We start from the raw sequence: 18,432 nt of genomic DNA, 5'->3' as shown, positions 1-18,432 counted from the left end.
TAACTCAAATGATGTGTTTCTGTTAAGGAACAAGTTCGAACAAGGTCAAAATGACGCTATGGTGGTTTTCACACGACGAGATGGAGTCACGTTCAGGCTGTGAAGAAAAAACACGTCATTGAGGCAATACATTTTTGGAAAACGCTGATTTGCAGAATACAAACCTTATTTCTAGACGCCACGTCTTTCTCTCCTAACAAACGCAGACTCACTCATCACTTCCTTGCCGGGTTAAAAGTGAAAATACTTTCACAAGGTATTACCAGCCAGCAGGAGAATACAGCATTACTCTATGCTAGTCAAACAATCAACTTGTTGGACTGTGCCGACATGACAAAGAATATGTCCTTCACTGTTTGCTCAGACTCGTCCTCCTTTGTGCTGGATGAGGGGACGGATGGCTGAGGCCGGATCTCGCTGACTGCTTCACTGTTCTTCATTGGCTGCAGCTGCCGTCATGGCCAAAAGTCCAGAAGTGAAGCTGGCCGTCTTCGGCAGAGCCGGCGTGGGCAAGTCAGGTAAAGACACGCACGCATTTGCACTTATCGGTTGCACTTATCAGACCTCACTTTGAGGTCTGATAAGGGATTGAAATATTTAAATGACGCGATTTGACAATTTGTACTAATCTACTTCCAGGCCACCTTTAATAAAACACACAACCTCTGCTTTCTAATACGTTTCTCCTTCCTCCTCCTCCTCCTCATTACAGTAGCAGGTTGTTGTTTGCTCTCCTGTAAATACCTTCACTCCCACAGTTGACTCTTTACCTTTTTGATTTAGCATCCACCTGGCGCTGTCCTGCTTTCTCGAGCTGCTAGCACAATAACACAAACCATATGTATTCCTTCTGGCTGCAAATCAAGACAGATTGCTTCTGCCTAGCAATCAGCTGTTGGAAAACCTGGCAGGGGATCGGTGTGATGTAGAAAAGACGCCAGGGAAACGCCCGAGGAGGTCAACTCGGGTACTGCGCTGAAAATGATACCTACCTTTAGCAGTGTTGTAAAACATGCCAGTGAGGCAGACACTATCTGACATGCACACCTAAAGAACGGGAGAACGTGAACTCCAATCCTCAACTTCTTTCTCGGGGACCGTTAGTCCTGTCCGACATATCTTGTTTCAGTGAACTTCATCTCTCCAAAAGCTGCCAATCATCCGTCTGAACCTTCACCACGACTGTCTCTTCCTCCTTGTTCCCCAACCTCCGCTGTTACTCTCTGTGCTGAGGCAGGGGACCTCATGTTCTCCGGTGAAAATGCTCTCTGAATTGTTGCCGTTTAAAGCTTTGGGGCAATGAAATGCGTCACTCCGAATTTCTTTTTTAAAAATATCACCTTCGTGATGGTCGTTGAATTTGTGCACACGCTCCATCTAGTTTTACAGCTGCAAAAAAAAAGCAAAAAAGCAGACCGAGTGCTTTACCAAGACCTGGAGAGAGATAGCAGATGAGATGCGTCTAGAAAAGAACGTCTGTAAGGCTGAGCAAGTCAGAGCATCGTAACAACCACTGTTAAAAACCTGTTTATAGTTCCATCCGACAACCATTCAGCCATAGCATTCGCTAATTAGCAGCCCCTCGATGCGCTGGCGACTTGTCCGGGGTGTACCACACCTTTCGCCCATAGCCAACTGGGATAGGCTTCAGCAACACCCGTGACCCGCAAGGCGGATAAAGCGGCTGTAGACGGCCACGTGAAGAATATTTACAGGTTTCATCATACTTGTGGTAAAATGTTAGTGAGAAACTGTAAAATGTAGCGCCCACTTTTTGTGGGCATTAGATGAATGCGCCTTTACGGTTGCCCTGTCCTCTTTTGTCAGCTGAATGCCTCCTTTTGCTCTCGTAATGTACGAAAAGAGAAACAGCGTCTTGGTTGTTGCGTCTGTTTTCTTTTTTTTTCTTCCTTTTTTCTTCTTTTTTTCTTACCTTGTCTGCATTCGTGCTCCACAGTGACGTACATAACGTCAGTCACTGCTAGAGTTCTATGCAATTTTTATTCTTATAGTGATTGTGACCGTCACCTGCCCTCTTGGCAGCCTAGCCTATTCATATTTTATTGATTTTATTACCTGCTTACCGCCGTAGAGGGCTGTGCACACCGCAGTGAACATACAACATGGACAAACAAAAAGTGACAAATACACAGTGTTCTGAGAAGAAAGTGCAATGGATTTATTTGTGCCCCTTAATTCTACCCCTTCCATCCAACCATCACCAAGAGTTGTCCCAATACACCAGGTTCACATTCGTCTCTAGAGGAAAGTATGGATCACCAAGTTCTCAGATCTGAGGAAAAAGAGAGAGAGCATAGAGAGAGCCACAAACACTGACCCAGCAACCTCCACTATCATGCCCCACATGTCGTGTTGCGTCTGAAGCTACGCGTAGCCCTGGTGATCCCTCACACAATGGACGGCCCTCATCTATACAAGAGCCTTTCAGCGGCTTCTCCCTCCTGATGAACCACAAGACAGAGATCACAAAACCGAGCAGCTTGTGATACTCTTTTGTACTCCATAAAGCCATTTCCTTGGATTCAGAAATAATTGGCAATCACGAAGAGCAAAAAAGAAGAATCATCTGGATTTAAGTCTGACCTCTCATCAAAGAGACTTATTCATTTCTGAGAGACTGGCAGAAAATGTAGATACTTATCCTCTTGTTGGAGTAGAAAACAAAGAAGGGACCGAAACCACAAAGGCAATCAGACTCCCCAGGACGATTAGCATTTCCTTAATGATTGCTAATGCTCCCCGGCAGATGGGCAATTTTTTTACCAGCTAAACAAATGTCAGAATCGTCAAAGTTCATATAGTCGTCCCAAGCTTTAAATGATTCACTGGAAATTCACTGTTTCATCGGAGTCATTCAAATACAAAGTTCTGGAACTGGCCAACAAGACTTAAATGCCATTTCCATCTGCAGTGTGCAGCAAATCCCATTTCTCTTTTCGTGCCGACTTCATCCATCACTCACACTCGTCTTCAGCGAATGCAGTTTAAAGTCTCTGTCACACATAAAACCATCCATAGCTGCCCAAAACAGCCTTCCTCAGTCAAACCGGTCAGCTGCTCACCATAACAACAACAACCTTGGACCCCAGTGCACGAAGAAAAGGAGGCAACAGCAAAATGAAACGGGATGTAGAAAAACAATCAGCATCACATTTCATTTTTAAACAGTATCTGGTGATAGTTTTCATCGTTGATGAATGGCCAGCGTGGAAATGTGTTGGGGGGCATTTTAAACTGTAAAATCAGCGTGAAGCTGAGGCAGCCCGAGCTTTCCTGGTTTCGCTCTGGACCGTTGTCTAAACTGTCATCCAGAGGCCAAATGAACGCCATCTCATTCAGACACCTAACGTCCTCCTCCTCCTCCTCCTCTTCCGCTTCCTCCTCTCAGCAGCACAAATAAATCCCCATCTGCAGAAAATCGTTCTATGAGTGAGTGGAAATGGAAAAAGAACCCATGCAGAGGGGAGTAAAACACACCTCGGTTAAAAGTCTTGTTTCCCTTCGGTGGACAGGACATTCCGAGACAACTCGAAGCAGTGCGTGTTTTCCTGTTGCTCAACATCTCATTGTTGCGTTGCCGCCCACAAAACAGAAATAAGGCGACGGCTAAAAAGGTTTAAAAGGTGTGTGAAAAGGCAGATGGGAGTTCTGGTGTCGAATCACATTTTGGTATTTGAGTATCGACCTCATTGATATATTTTGAATGGCATTGCACTGCGGAGAGAAAGCTGCATCAGCGGAGATGTGAGCAGATTGCTGCTCGTTTATCCTCACACATGAGGATCATGTCTTTGATGGCGAGATAGTTCCTTTAAACGGAGCCCTGAAGGTGAACAGCATGTCTGCGAGTGATGCTGAGAGCATCACGTTGCGAGTTTATTATAACCATTATGAAATTAGCATCCCGCTGAATGGCAAAGCCAAACCTTCACACTCAAATCATCTCCGCAGCTTTCATGCTGCTTCCCAAATCCACTTCCTGATGCCTGCAGGAGGAAATGAAAGTAATTAAATCACATCCATCAGGCCCTCTGTGCACGGCTCCTCTCCCCAATGCCACAGAACAATTAGCAAGATCCAGAGGCAGGGGGACCGTCGCTCTTCCTGCCGCTCAGGTTTCCAGGCACATATTTGGTCTTTGACAGCCGAGAGAGCCCCCAGCTGGGATTCGGGCCGGCCGTTTGACCTCCCTGATTGCCTTCTGCATGCCGGATCCAGTGAGCAGCCACGAGGTGTGACTCACTGAATGCATTATGCTTTGGGACAATTGTTCTTATCAACCTGTTAGTGCCAGATGTCAGAGATATGAAACGATTTGTGAGAGGCTTTCAGAGCGACTCGCCGCTCCGGCGCTCTGTTAAATAACTTTTATGTACTTAAAGGTGTCGTATTTGTTCAGGCTGCGTTGAGCTCAGACTCAGAGCTCTCAGCATATCCTGCTTTGCCGGTGAAAATTCATGCAAGGCAGGCCCAAGGCTTCTTTGGACGCGTGTTTTCCTTCTGGAAGAAAGAGGAAAGTGCCTGACTGGTCTGAGATCCGATGCACAAGCACATGAATATTTATAGAATTTGAGATACAAGTGTGAACCATGAATAAATGTCGATTGCAATATTGTCAAAGAAAAGGACAACACATTTTGCAGGACAGGTAGAAGATTAGTCTTCTGTTACTGCGGATTAACACCTCCAAGGCTTAATTAATCATCAGAAAACCTGAATTCCCTCAGTCTGCCCACACTCTGCTTGCTTTTCTCCGAAATGCATGTTTTTGGTGGCGGAAGGAACTCGGGAGAAGCTGGAGAGAACCCACGCACACACGAGGAGAACACACGTGCCGCCCTTCGACCTATGTATGCTATTGAATTATGAGGATTTCAGAGCGCATCTCTGCCTCGCCTCTACCTCCACATGTCTCGGTTGACTCTGAGGCTGTCCTCGACAGGCGTGAGTCATCACCGTCGTCTCCCCTGGATACTCTCAGCTGATTAGCACTGCTTTTAAATTCTCATGGTGGATCCATTATGCACTTTCTCTCTCGCTTCTCAAGTTATCGGCAGAGGTTTGGGTTACTGTTTGATAGTCAAAGCCGTCAGCGAGACTGCATCTGATTTATTCCTCACTATTCCCTCCTACTATCACAAATTAAATTGATTGAGAAAGAAAAACTGATTGTGACCTGATTGTGATTTTGACATGTTTCTAAGTCTACTTATTATTTTAAATGTGCTTCCCATGCATAAAGAAGTTAATGTAATCAGAATACATTGTGTGTTTTAATTTCATTCGATTCTGGACAGACCCTTTCTCCCCGTTTCTGTGTGGGCTCCCTCTGGGGGCTTTGCCTCTTCCCCAATAGCTTGCAGCACTGGTGAATAAAATAGATTTAATATAGTTTAGAGTGACCAAATAATTAATCTAATATTAGTTAATGCGATTGCCTGACATAATAAATAAAATTCAACAGACCGTCGCTGTCAACAGGCGGAATCTGACTGTAAATCCACTAATCAGGACCCAAGATCAGTGCGTTAACCCCTCAAAGCCCAGCCTTATGTAACATTGGGGGGGTCGATGAACTTGTGCTTTTCACATGGGACACGACCGATTTCATTCCTGTTTCCTGCCAAGTCAGCGATGATTACTTTCAACCACAGCGACCACAAATGTTTCCCCAACCTTTCCCTAAACTCAGAGCAAGCCAACGCTGAAACAGCGGGAACCAGGTCACAAAGCAGCCGAATTAATCTTTGTGTGCAACAACTCAACATTTCGTCGTGCGTCAAACAATGCAAACGTATCAGCCGTAGCTTTTTAAGATTCTCATGCGTCAGCATCTCATCCTTATGCCTGAGAAACCTCTTTGAAGTGCGTCGTGCAAACTGCATTCTCTCTTTGTAATGATGGGAAATGTGTCTTTCCAGTTTCAGCGCAGTGTTGAAGTGTATTTATGTATGCATCTAAATGTACGTCTGAGCTGAGAGCGCTTGTGGTCGTGGAAATCCACTCGGCTCGGGAGTGTCCTGGTGCCCTTTGCTTTTGCAAGCCTCCGATGTTTATTGGAAAGCACGGACGCGCTTCCAATCCGCTTTTTTCTTTATTTGGATCTCTGAGAAAATATGGTTTTTCTAAGCCAGTTGTTCTACAATGTTTTGTAGGTTTGTTAGAAGGTCCCCGATGATGATGATGATGATGATGTGATTTTTTAAACTCTGCACCACAGCGCGTATTTAAATCACAGGTTGACATTCTTCACGGTAAAAATAGAGCCTACTCCCCCCCCCCCCAGCTAGACACAGCGCTTCACTTTTGTGTGTGTAGTCGCTTTGATGGCGGCTCTGAAGGTGTGGTTGCCTTCATCTGCCTCGCATATGGCTCCTATTGAACGGCTCCACGGTGCTATTGTTAGAGGCTAAATTAAAGGGATGAATGTGGCGTTAGAGCCCACAAGCTCTTCCTGCTCCACCCCGCAACTTCTGTCCTTTAACGTATTCATGGACGCGAAAGCAAATCCTCGATGGCGTCCTATTTTACAGAGCCACCGGGCCCCGAGGAAGACGACTACCTCTTGTTCAAGCCATTGTGTGTTCATGGAGCTGGTCCAAAATGGAGTGGAGGGAAGTTTGTCTGACCTTTACTGTCATTCAAAGCGAACGTGATACATGTGGCGACTTGTGCTCAAATAAAGAGACGCCCACAGCTCTGCAGAAAATCGTAATTTGAAACAAATTACTCAGATTTTTCAAGTGGGAAGCAGGGCACACCCTGGACAAGTCGCCAGTTCTTCACAGGGCCACACACAGACAAACACCCATTCAATTTAGAGTGGCCAGTTCACCTAAGCTGCATGTTTTTGGAGGTGGGAGGAAGCCAGAGAAGGACTGATGAGAAACGAGAAGAACCTTCTTTGTTGCCCATCCTGACTCGACTCCCCGACTCACACTCTTCACTTCTCAGGGTTTGCTGTAACTGATTGGCATTGATTCACTAGGCCAGCGTGATCAATGAATGGAAAAGCTGCTGACGAGCAGCAACGGTGTGAAAAACTCAGGCCACGTTTTAAGATCCGTTTTGGTTCATGCCAACTCCTTAGAAATATCATTAAGCTGCCGTTTGGTGCTGAGTAGGTCGATTTCTCTACGTTTATTAGCTTTTAAAGAGCCGCCCCTCCCAGTGGTAACATGGATAATGAGAGCAGGAAGAGCGAAACAACAGTCGCGCCGTGGGCCGTAAAGGGAGAGACTGGATTTACTGTTACGAGTGACCTTGACCTTTCACCATCCAGACGGTATAACACAGTTAACGTCTGTCATTAAGGATTGATGTGCTCTTTAGTAGGTAGCCGGTGGCACGGTGGCGCTGTGGGCGGTGCTGTCACTCACGATTGCAGTAAAACCCATTTACCTTCTAGATCGAACGGCTCAGGAGCGTAACGTACCATATCTGGCGATTCGATCGCTGTTAACTCGAGGAAGCTAACACCCATCAGAACGCTAGCAGGACGCTGTCCTGTGATGCTAACACCCATCAGGCTAGCAGAACGCTGTCCTGTGATGCTAACACCCATCAGAACGCTAACAGAATGCTGTCATGTGATGCTAACACCCATCAGAACGCTAGCAGAACGCTGTCCTGTGACGCTAACACCCATCAGAACTCTAGCAGAACGCTGTCATGTGATGCTAACACCAATCAGAACGCTAGCAGAACGCTGTCATGTGACGCTAACACCCACCAGGCTAGCAGAACACTGTCCTGTGATTACGCCCCATGTTTTAACGGTGGGCTGCCAGCCACACTGGAGGCTGCTCACACTGCAGCCGTCTCCCCCTGCAGGCGTTCTCCCGGGACACCCGGGCCATATCACGCTCCCACCAATCTGTTCACGCCATCCGGCAGCTCAAGTGGTGTAATCTGAGCCGGTTTGCATATCAGATGCTCTTCAGTGATCAGGGAATTAAAAGGGGTTTCATGCAAAAGCCCCTTCATTTTACTACTGGTAATTATACATTAATTATGCATAGTTGTAAATGGAGATCGTCTCTATTATTATATGCAAAACAGCATTTCCTCAGTGTTGCACTTAAAGCTAAGCATCGTGGGAAGGAATCCAGCGCACCCAGCCTCTTCCCCTTTTATTACAGGATGGTCGTCAGGCTTTCCACTCTCGGTTTATGACGACCACGGGGAGAAATTAAACCCGAACAATTAGTCATTTGTGAAATAGCGAGTCCCAGATTTGAGATAATGACGCACAGAAAGTATAGGCGAGTGCTTCTCGTGTCAACTTGATGGCAACTGGCAATATAGAAAGGTGTTAAATATAAAACCGATGGCTGCATTGAAGGAATAAAGACAGATGACATGTGGGGCATTCTTTTCATTGGTCCGGTTTGTTTAGCAGCTTGGTTCCATTCAGTAACTCCATGGTAGGAAACCGGGGTGAAGCGTCACGACTGACGGTCAGGCATGTGTGTGGGAGCGACACGCCCACCGGCGCCATCTTTACTTTACGTGGGGTGATTTTATATTGTACGTTTTTGCTTTAAATGTTAAGAGGAAAGTCCGAATGACGTAAACTAACAGATGTGTCTTCCTTGTCTTTTCATAAAAGGTAAGACCTGTAGCGTGTCAGAGAGGAGAACCTCTCCGTCACGCTAAGCTACAGATTGGTTTCCTAAGCTCTGAGTTTTTACTCACGAATTCATTTGTCGGCTGCGTTTCAGAGTTTAAAACCCGAATCCTACCGAGCAACAAGTCAGAAAGTCGGACTCGGACAGGGACATTCATCCATGTTGTCGTTATCCTCCTCACTTTAGACTTCCCACATCCCTTCTAAGGCTTTTGATAAATCTAGAATGCGCTGGGAGCCCGGAGGCAGGGTTTAATCTGATCTGGAAAGGGGCTGAGCTGATCTATATCTGCCAGCAGACAGCGATCGATCGTTCCCCACAGAACCACGCAGACTCCCAGATGAGAAGATCTATTTGGAGCTTGTGGTTTAAGATGCTGACCAGTGCTTGAAAGGAACTCTGGGAAGAGCTCTGATATTGGCAACATAATGGGACTGATACTGGGAGACCACTTCTCTGTGATGGGAACGCACATTGGTGCTGGCGGAGCCTCGTTCAGCAAGGTGCTTAAACATCTATTTCCATTAGTTCTGTCTGGCTTCTCAACCAGATACCTTTTAAGTGATTCTGCATCAGAGTCTCAAATCATCTGTCAGATTAAACAACTTAATCCAAACGTCAGTCTGTGAGAACTTGGGTAAACATGGCTGCAAATAGCAATCCGTCAGATACTCAGGAGGAGGAGGAAGGATTTGAATTCCCTTTGGCTGAAATGCAATAAAACTCATTTTAGTTGTCGCCGTGATTCACCTCTCGTCTATTCACGTTAAAAACAGGACAAACACGGCTTCCAATCAGCGGGTGGCAGCTTTATGAGGTACACGGTGACGTCATCGGTACAAATTAGCACCGCCAGCAGCCAAAGCCAGAGATGATTGCAGCCCAACACGAATCTGCTCTTTGCTATTTTAATGAGGTGTTGTAGCAAATCTTTTTAAACGCATCGTTAACATTTCTTAGTTTTAGGTGTTAAATAGACGTGAAGATATTGGTGAAGTGACTCAGTAATAGTAACGCACACGTGCACACACACACACACACACACACACACAGTGGTCCTCTGTGACATGGATTTCCATGACATGAACACAAGCTCCACTTCTCAGCTGTTGTTGTGGCTGAAGATCAACAGGCGTCCGTTTGGTTGCCGTGGGGATTCAATAGCGGCTCCTGATTGAGCGACGTCAGGCCGGCTCAGAACTGGGCCACTAATTACTTTTGCTTTGTTTGCAAATAGTCCAACAAGTTGCTGCTGATGCAAGAAGGTAATTTTGGACAATGCGGGTTTTATGCAAACACACCCCCTGTCATGATGCGTTCGAGGCGAGTCTGGAAAAACGTCTCCATCGTCCACTCAGAGAGCCTCGGTGACGCCTCGGCTTCAGACTGTGTGACTCCTCGTCCACATCTCATCTTCCCTTGTGCTACGGCCAGCGATGGCAAGGTGAACGTAAGGTCGTTCCAATTCTCAAATGAAACGTGAAATGTGATGCCGGATTTGAGATAAAAATGCCGTGCAATCCCGCACAGTGCGCGACGCCTGGTCACCCTATATGTGTCTAATGCAGCTGCAAAGAAGCTACTTTTTAATGTATTTATCAGCACTCTCATCAGTCTCCCTCTTGCTGGCCGTGCGATCCGATCAGCCTGGTGATACAGAACACCATTCAGCCGGTGAGCCGCTAGTGAATCTGGGCCACAGTGTCCACAGCGACGCACGTCAACAAAGACTCCTCTTCTCCATGTGTACATTTCTTCTAGTGGCAGTGAAAAGAGAGGGATACAGTTACCTCTAATGAGGGGGGGGGGGGGCTTCACACCCCACTGCTTGTTCTGTCCACATGGAATCCAGCCCACGGCAGCAGAAAGGATAATCTCAGTGTGCGTCGGCCCGTGTTCTCAGCAACGTGACAAATTACTTGCTGTCGAGCCGTCGCTGGAGTCAGGAAGTAAATGAGCGTTTAGCTCAACGCTCAATGCAAAAGTTCGTTGGGGGGAACGAAACCTGGCAGAGACTCTCATGTCTTTTCTTCCCCTCTCGTTGCCCTGGATCATTTGTGAGCAGCATTTTCCGAGCTAAGATGCAAAGCTTTGTGTTTGAAGCCCTTTTCCTGACGGAGCGGCACCAGAAGTTGACATGAGAATAGAAGCCTGGACTATCCAGACCCATTCAGAGCTGCTCGGGCACACGGCGGCGCCTCAAGACTCGGAGACGCCACTTGCTTGTTGGCGTGTGATGCCAAAAACAAGGGGGGGGGGGGGGTTTACTACGCTAAATGTGGAGCGTTTCTTTATTCGGTTACGGTTTGAAATGTGGGCAGAAGAAATCAAGAAGAGAAAAATGAGTAGTTGCAGAGTTTGTAGATGAATGTTGGGCCTCGGTGATGTAGTGATGCTTTAGGAGTAAAAAAAAAAAAGATGTGTATTTATAAGTGTTGTTATCTTGTCTATAAACCATCACATAATAACAATATTAAAGGACTCAATATGCTAAGCTAAGCTAATCGCCTCCTAGCTTTAGCCCCATTTACATGACGCTGGGAAAGCGTTCTCTGGACACGAGGAATCAAAAAGAAGGACGAGCGCCTCTTCCGCTCTAGAACGCTACTGTAGAGAGTCACGCTTTTATTTTGGTGTTTTATCACAAGAAACACTCTGATTGGTTTGTAGCTGCGAGTGATTCAAAGGTAACGACCTCCTGGCTCCGTGTGAATGACGGGCACTCTGCTTTAGTAAACAGACACGTCAATATTACATAATAAAAACTTCACATCGTCACCGGATGTACATGCAGTATAATAAAATACTTTTCTTGTGTTTGTATTCTGACTGTTTTTTTTCTGCTCTTCCAGCTTTGGTCGTGAGATTTCTAACCAGACGCTTCATCTGGGAGTACGACCCGACGCTGGGTAAGGGAACGGTTGCTATAACAACCCCGATTCAAAAACAGCTGGGACTCTCTGCAAAGCAATGACACTTTACTGATCCTTTATTAGACGTAACAATTATTCATCTAAATTTGTAAGTTATTGGTTTATTCTGAGTTGTTCATTGCATTTTGGATTGTTTTCACATTTTACAAAATGTACCCATTTGTGTTTTTTTGGTTTGGGGGATGTACGTATTTCTACTGCTAGCAGCCCCTTCCTTGAATCTCAACTATGCTGGTGGCCAATAGTTTGACCACTTGCATTATCATTAGTCAAAAATCAATATTTTGACACTTTGACAGATTAAACAAGTAGTAATAAATGAATTAGTGAACAAGTATTAATAAATGAATGAGTGAACAAGTAGTAATAAATGAATTAGTGATGCTTAGATGGTGATTTTCTTTTACAGTTTAACTGCTCTTCTTTGCACGTTACCTTTATGCTACACTAAAATAGCATACTTAGCATATAGACATGAACATGCTAACAACACCCTCTCTGAGAGCATATATATATATATATATATGTATGTATATATATCAGTACTGCATGTTCCGAATCGAATGGTGCAAAAACAAGATGCAGCACCAAGATGAAAATATATTTTATGAGGGATGAGGTCATCAGTGATGCAGTGGATGAAAATAGTTTTTGTTACGTTGAAAGAACAATTCAAAGTGCAAACAGGATTCATGCAGAGGAGGTTCTTCTGCCCTCGTCGGTGAATAATTATAGATTTGATCTTGTTATTCAGTGACGCAGATTGAGCCTCTTCTCTACGGTGTAATTATGAGGCATCAGACCTGCATCCCGTCTGTGAGATGCTTCTCTTTTTCTGGTTGTATGCAGCAGGTCAGAACCTTCGGATCACATGATGAAGTCCTTTTTGGTTCCAGCTAATTTATGGAGCAACATATGGCTTGTAATCTCATAACCAGGTCTCCTTCCTCCTTGCATCCCCGCATACGACGGGGAAGATTGTAGGAAGGCGTTCAGCTGCTTGCAAGGGCACACGAATATTATTAGAAATAAAAGAGTCACACGTTCCTGCCTTTGAGTCTAACAAAACAGCAATACATCATCATACAACATGGGTACTTCATAAGTACCAAGCAGGGTAAAATGTTTTCCACAGGAAGAGGGAGGAAGCAGAAAAGAGTGGCCGCTGCCTCCTTGGTTACCAGAAGAGTTGGCGTAACAACCAAGAGAGCACAGCTTGAGGTGCATAATGGGAATAACAGCACTGCTGGAGAGTCTCTGTGACCAATCAGACTGCCTGACTGCAATTACCCATGAAGTGTTTGACACGTTATTATGCCCCTCACAGAGATGGGGGGGGGGGGGGGGGGGGCTTCCCGTTCACACCTCAGTCTGCCTTCCTGCCCCCATTTCTCTTTCCAGGGTCACACCTGATGACCCCCATGCTCTTTTCCACCTTTAGAATGAACGGCGTTCCGCTGGGATGTGGAGCCTCACGATGGCTTTGCATTTTCATTCATTCATTCATTCATTCATTCATTTATTTTCTTCTTCGTAATTGTCTCGTCTTCTGCCGCGTTTATCCAAAGTATGGCTCGCGGATGTTGCTGGATCTTATCTCCGCTGGCTACGGACAGGAGGTGGGGGGGGGGGTACACTCTGGACGAGACACCATCTCATCTCAAGGCCACGCATAGAGAGGGGGGGGGGGGGGGGGGTGCGTTTGCAGCCGACACAGTCATGGCTCCCACAATAGGCTATCCCAAGGGTAGCTGTATAAATCAGTCGGCCCCCACCGCTGGCTCTCTGCGGCATTTCATCTACGTCATAGGAATCCTCACATGAAAGAGTGAAGAGCTACATAAAACTTTAATATTAGCTTAAATACCTCGAATAACGATCCAGCTCGGACAAATCTCTCAGTGTCACAGGCAGAAAACCCCTGCGCAAGTTGAACGCCTTGTTTTTCCACCCCTCCAGCAGGTTTAGTTGAGTCCATCCAGTACTTTTTGCGTTACCCTGACAACCAGCAACCATGCAAATGAAGGAGTGCCAACAGGAATCAGTGAAGTTACCAGCGTTTCCTGATACGCCGACATTAGCCGCCGAGTCTACTCATATTGGTTTTCGATATGTCCAGTCATCGTCTTGCTTTCTGACCTTCATGCCCACCTTTAGCTCTGTGCTGAATGCAGCATTCACCCTCTCCCTTAAATGAGGCCTCAACCCTCAGAATCTCTTCCCAAGCAGCATTTCTGGACGTCGTTTACACAGATGGGGTTTTTATAGGGGGGCAATTGAGGCAGATAACTCCTGCTGAAGGAAGGAAAGGTCACAGCTGCATCGCTGTTCCAGGAATATAAGAGCGTTTTCAAAGATGCTCGAGGTGACGCTCAGGCGTTCGGTCATGAAGATGCGGTTCAGGAGGATCAGCGACCTGCTCGGGTAGGTGGACGGGCTTGGAGCCAAAGTGCAAGACAATAAAAGGGCAAGAACCAAAGGGTAATGACATGTCATGTTCTTTTCAACCCAGTCTGAGCCAAGCAGAAACACATGGAAGTCCATTTCGCACACTCGGGCCGAAGCCGGGGCCTTCTGAAGCCAGCAGCAGACGAGCACGAGCTCAAACGATCACATCGACCGATTAGTAAAGTTCAATCCTTCGTGGATCGTCCCGGTCCTCGTCAAAGTCTGCAGCTGGTCCGACTATTTAAGAAACGCTTCAAAGAGCAGAACATTTCAGAGCAATAAAACGTTTCCTTGGCTAACACAGATGTTTTGTCCTTCGGGTTTTGTCCTTCTTTGGACATGAGGACGATGAGATTCATCAGACAATGATGAAAATTGAATAAGAATAGAAGGAAGGTATGCAAATGTTGTTTTCCCTTTGCTCAGCCATTGTGAGATGTGTAAGCTATTGATCATTCAAACGGTTAGGAAGTGAAATTATACACAATCACAAAGTTGAAAGGTCGTGCTCCCTTCATTGTGCTACGAGTGCTACATGGTTCTCTCCCATTTCCTGGGTCAGAACTATCAAACTGATTCACAAACTCACTATTATTTTATTAGGATTCATATTTAATCTTTGGTTTTGTGCCTTCCAGAATCGACGTATCGTCATCAGGCCAACATAGATGACGAGGTCGTTACCATGGAGATTCTGGACACTGCAGGACAGGTGAGATGAATTAACCCTGCGCCTGTAATCCACCGGCGTGTCGCACGTTTCTGCTCTGCTCCAACTGAACGGCTATTTCTTCTGTGACTGAGAGTTAACTTAATAAATTCAACAGGGGGTCCTAACGGGTCCGTTCTTTAAAACGGTGGTCTCCAACCCTTTTCCTGACACGGACCGGTCCATTTTCGTGGACCGAGGGAGTAATTAAATAAAAAAAGAGGAATATGATCTTACCAATAAACGTTATATTATGCACTTGCAATAACTATTAAAAAAGTATTACACCAACATCTACTCACCATAAATTGTGGTCTCAATAATCGCTTCTGTCCTTCATGTTCACGTTTTTTTGTGTCATAAATTCCAAATTCTTGTCTTTTACTTCACTTCTCTTCTTCCTCCTCAGTTGGATTTTCCCATTAGCAAAGAAGCTCTCCAAAGACCTTTGTTATTTAATTTAATTTTCGCTAGTTCACGTCTGTTTTTAGTAACGTATCACGTAAAGCATGAAAATTCACAGGCGAATGTTACGTTGGCGAAAATCCGGTAGTTTTTCAAAATAAAACATCTTTTAGACGCTAATAATTAATACAATGGAAATTGTATAAATTAGTTCTTCTTTCTGTGCGGCCCGGTAACAAATGCCTCACGGACCGGTACTGGGCTGCGGCCCGGTGCTCGGGGACCACTGCTTTAAAACACTTCCAAGTTGCTCCTCATCTCTGTCTGAGGCTAATTGAGCCGCTGCTGCTTTCATTTAAACTCATCCCATCACTATTATAGCAAACATGCGTTGAGCCCATCCTGCAAAGGGTTGGATGGATATAACCAAGAGAAAATTGTAACAACAAAAAAAGAAAATCTTGCTGCAACGTCATATGTGATAAAAACAAAAATGAGCATTTTAAAATAATAATAAAAGGTGATCCCACGTTAGCAGAGTAATATGTGGCTCCCGGCGAAACGTCGAAATCGTTTTCTGTGTTGCTGCCACGCAGACGAGGGCTGCAACAGGACGAGCAGATAGAATTGTTCTTCCAGCTTGCGTCAGTCCTCTGGCTGGGGATAAATATGCTGCAGTGCTGCGTAGGTGTTCTGCTGATTTCCCCTGCGACACTACATCCGAGCCATCCGTCGCTCGCTTCGTCTTCAGCTGACATGAGGATGTGGTCTGAATATTCCAGGCACCGCTGTGTCGGATGGCCTCTCCCGCCTCTGGACGTCTAAAAATGCGTCGCTAGATCATAAATTCCAGGTTCAAAATTCGGTCAAACTTTATTATACATTCTTTAGACTAGAGGGACGTGATGTATTTTCAGCTTTCTCTATCAAATACGGAGACGTCTCTTTATGCCTTTTCTTTCTGAAAGGCATGTTTTGGAACTTTATGTCATAGCATAAGAAATATCTTCATCTGAATCATGTCAAAAATATTCCTCCGACAATCTTTAAATCTGAATTTACCATTCGGGGTTATCACCAAATTCTGCATCTTCCCCTCAGGAGGACGTCCAGCAGAAGGAGGGTCACATGCGCTGGGGCGACGGATTCGTCATCGTGTACGACATCACAGACCGGGGAAGCTTTGAGGAAGTGGCGCCGCTCCGGAGTCTCTTAGAGGAGGTGAAGAAGCCCAAAAATGTACCCTTGGTCCTTGTGGGCAACAAGTCCGATCTGGACCACGTCCGGCAGGTCGGCACGGAGGAAGGCGAGCGTCTGGCGGCTGAAATGGCGTGCGCCTTCTATGAATGCTCAGCGTGCGCCAATGAGGGCGGCACCGTGGCCGAGGCTTTCCACGAGCTGTGCCGGGAGGTGAGGCGCCGCAAGGCCGTGCAGGGCAAAGCCAGGCGCCGCAGCTCCACCACGCACGTCAAACAGGCCATCAACAAGATGCTGACCAAGATCAGCAGCTAGGGAAGAGCCCTGAAACGGACTGTCTCAATGTGGAACGTGTTCCTCCGATCATCGACCTGAAATAAGGTGTGCAATATCTCTTCTCTCTGGGAGAGGTTGTTAATGTCACTTCATCATCGGAGCCTAAACGGAGGAGGTCGTTCCAAGCATCAGAATAAAATAAGTGCTTCATGAGGAATCGATGAAATGGTTCAACGTTTTTCATCAGTCGATAGATCAGGCAGAGATCAGCATGCAAACAGCATGTATAATAGCCTTAAGCAGCACTGAGTCCGAGGTGCACCGAACCCAAAGGCACCTACAGTGGAACGTGCTGTAACTGTTGAAATGTTATAAGGGGAGGGGGGGGTATTTGTGTATGTTACCTGTATGATGAAACTATCAGCTGTGCACTTGTAATAAAAACCTGAGATGTATCCCAACAGTTTATCTCAAGGAGTTTTTATTTATTTATTATTTTTTTCCGACGGATTTAAAATACTCATCTGCACAAATATCTTGAGAATGGGAGGAGAATGTTCAACGATTCGGTTTTCCCTCTCCCATCATGTCTGAAATCTACACGAAGCCACTTGGACTCTTCCAAGTTGTACCAATCGCACCAGTGGGAGGTCCTTCATGCTTTCCAGTGCACACGAGCTTCAAAAGGTCACAGACATCGCCAAACTGCGCAAAAGACTCAGAGGACAAGCCAGAAAAGCACTCGGAGAGCAAGATCCCCTCCTAACTGGATCTACACCGTCCACATGGTGATCTGGATCAGCACCAAAGGGTTCTAAAGTGTTCTTGGTATCTTTATACACCAACCATGAAAAGTCAAAGTGAGTCAGAGTTGCTGTGTATTTTTAACTGATTTTTGAATCCATAAATGAGTTTTAATGTTAAGATTAAATATTTATTCCTGACCTCATTCTGGATCAGATCCAGAAGACATTTTGCATGATGGTTCAAATCGGACCCCTTTCTGACTGGGATTTTTGGGGAGTAAATTGAATGCTGATTTTACAAGATACGATTTTTTGAAAAAGCCTTCATTATAATTAAATGGGAAAATCCGGACAGCGACAGTAGCTGCAATCCGGATCCAATCCAGATTAAATTCAGTGGTAGATCGATATTATTTTCACCATACGAACAACTGAACATCTCGGCGTTCCAAGTGTTCTTCTGTTCCACTTCAAAAATGCTCGTTGGCATGATCACTTCGTTTTGCTGAAGGCGATATGGCACAATCGAGGTTTCCAGATACAGGTTTAAAAAAGAAAAAAATCACCCAGCAGTCCTTGAACCGCTGAGAGCTTTCACTGTGCAGGAAGGAAATATTCATCATTTCTGCTGCATGCTGCTAAAATGTCTCCACAGCTAAAATAATTCCCACACATCCTGTTTAGATTAGTTTAAATTAAGGGGGAGAATTAGCTGAGCAGTGATTTGACTGACGGGCTGATGGAGACGAGATTAAAAACACAGAACATCATTTATTACAGAAGTAAATCCAGAAGAGTTGCTGGACCGATTTTTGGAGGTTGAATCATACGTTTATTGATTTTTTTTATTCCTGTTTTTGGGCGCCAATGAGATCAGGAGAAACACTTAATGAAGGATTTAATTTAGCGCGGAGCAGAGAAAACAGAACGAAAACAGAGGAAATTAAGAGGGGGGGGGGGGGGGGTTCCCTCCGGTTCCAATGAAAACTGGATTATCCTGTCTGAATCCACCGATTCCATAAAGACACGTGCGTCTTGAGCATTTCCAGTGGAGTCTCCAGACTTGT

At 45.6% G+C, this 18,432-nt stretch overlaps 1 protein-coding gene across 1 annotated transcript; it reads left to right on the top strand.

Annotated features, from left to right (window-relative positions):
- Positions 1 to 457: 457 nt before the first annotated feature.
- Positions 458 to 16,974, top strand: rerg (RAS-like, estrogen-regulated, growth inhibitor). The gene is made up of 4 exons (XM_068755383.1): positions 458 to 518; positions 11,504 to 11,560; positions 14,671 to 14,744; positions 16,248 to 16,974. The coding sequence occupies exons 1-4, from the start codon at positions 458 to 460 to the stop codon at positions 16,656 to 16,658; spliced, it is 603 nt and encodes a 200-aa protein (XP_068611484.1). The 3' UTR covers positions 16,659 to 16,974.
- Positions 16,975 to 18,432: the final 1,458 nt, after the last annotated feature.

This window comes from Brachionichthys hirsutus, chromosome 22 (genome assembly GCF_040956055.1).
Source record: "Brachionichthys hirsutus isolate HB-005 chromosome 22, CSIRO-AGI_Bhir_v1, whole genome shotgun sequence".
Taxonomy (NCBI): Eukaryota; Metazoa; Chordata; class Actinopteri; order Lophiiformes; family Brachionichthyidae; genus Brachionichthys; species Brachionichthys hirsutus.
The sequence above is the reverse complement of the archived record's forward strand: the minus strand, read 5'-3'. Positions and strand labels throughout refer to the sequence as shown.